At 33.6% G+C, this 1,332-nt stretch overlaps 1 protein-coding gene across 1 annotated transcript in view; it reads right to left on the minus strand.

Moving 5' to 3' along the window:
* Nucleotides 1–179: 179 nt before the first annotated feature.
* Nucleotides 180–1,332, minus strand: part of TSPAN19 (tetraspanin 19) — a 12,379-nt gene continuing 11,226 nt past the window's right edge. The window contains exon 6 of the mRNA XM_015571111.1: nucleotides 180–604. Coding sequence (XP_015426597.1) covers nucleotides 536–604 — 69 coding nt within the window. The 3' untranslated portion in view covers nucleotides 180–535. The remainder of the gene's footprint in view (nucleotides 605–1,332) is intronic.

Raw genomic sequence — 1,332 nt, forward strand, 5'->3', positions numbered from 1 at the left:
ATTATTACCACCAAAATATATCCAAATCTCTAAAATTTTAAGTTTATTATTAATTTGTAAGCATTATCAGAAGAAATAAATGATTAGTTCGGTAGAGATGTGTCATGAAGATTTTCAGTCTTTTAAATTTTCTATAAATCAGCATCATTTTCTTAAAATTTGCAAATGTAACGTACATGCTATAATTGCTTAATTAACATTTTCTACATAAGAAACTCAAAATATATTATAGTATTTAACTACATTTTGGTTTTAATATTCGTGATATCCCCTGAATTCAGAAAATAACTCAAGGTGAAGTTCTAAACTGCAGAATATTTTGATATTTTGAAATATTTGATATGTTGAAAAACCAAATAAAAAGTTCATGGAGTGATGTATTATAATTCCAAAAATTTTATGTTACATATAACCAATGACTTCAATGACTCCTAAACTTCATTAATGTAATTGAGAAACTTTTTGGAATAAAAGAATACATTGTGATTATTTTGCGAATTAACTGGTTTCTTCCAGACAAATTAAAATCCAAAGATCACATTTCTGCAAATATTCTGTTCTTGATATGTCTGAAGAAAGAGACAGTTAATGAGATTTGCAAAACCTGGAAGAAAAGGAAACAATAGCAGATCAAAATGTAATCAATAAGAATAATTATAATGTTAGTATTTACTATGTAATCACTAACATGCATACTGTAAAGGGAAAAAAGATGAAATAGGGTGAGAAATTTCAGCGTAGGGTACATATGGTTGTGAAAGAGAAGTCTGCAGAAAGAGTCTTCTAGAGTAACCTCGTGTCACCAAGTTCATTTATAGAGGGAACTAGAATGAATAGACTGTTAAATTTTAATTACATGGGCTATCATTGGGCTAGCGGCCTTGATGAATTGCTGATCCATTTTTTGTTCATCTTTCTAACTATATCATTAATCTTACAAAACTGCCTCTTTTTGGCACAGGATTATGAAAAGTAGTGTGTAAATGGAGCACAGATACTACCACCCCCTCAGTCTTTCCTTATACTCCTTAGCTTGGACACAAAAGCATTTCAAAATAACTATGCTAATGCTTTTAAGAATGTCTTGGTTTATCATCATTCAGAGATTAAACCTGTTATCCTACTTTGGCCAAACTGTGCATTTATATATTCACTAGAGGCACAAATTTTTGTGCACTCGTGGGGGGGCGTCCCTCAACCCAGCCTGCGCCCATTTGCAGTCCAGGACCCCTTGGGGGATGTCCACCTGTTGACTTAGGCCCACTCCCCGGGGGAACAGGCCTAAGCTTGCAGTCAGACATCCTTTTGAGAGCCAGGGAACCCTTGGGGGAT

Source organism: Myotis davidii, unplaced genomic scaffold (genome assembly GCF_000327345.1).
Source record: "Myotis davidii unplaced genomic scaffold, ASM32734v1 scaffold26, whole genome shotgun sequence".
NCBI classification, from domain to species: Eukaryota; Metazoa; Chordata; class Mammalia; order Chiroptera; family Vespertilionidae; genus Myotis; species Myotis davidii.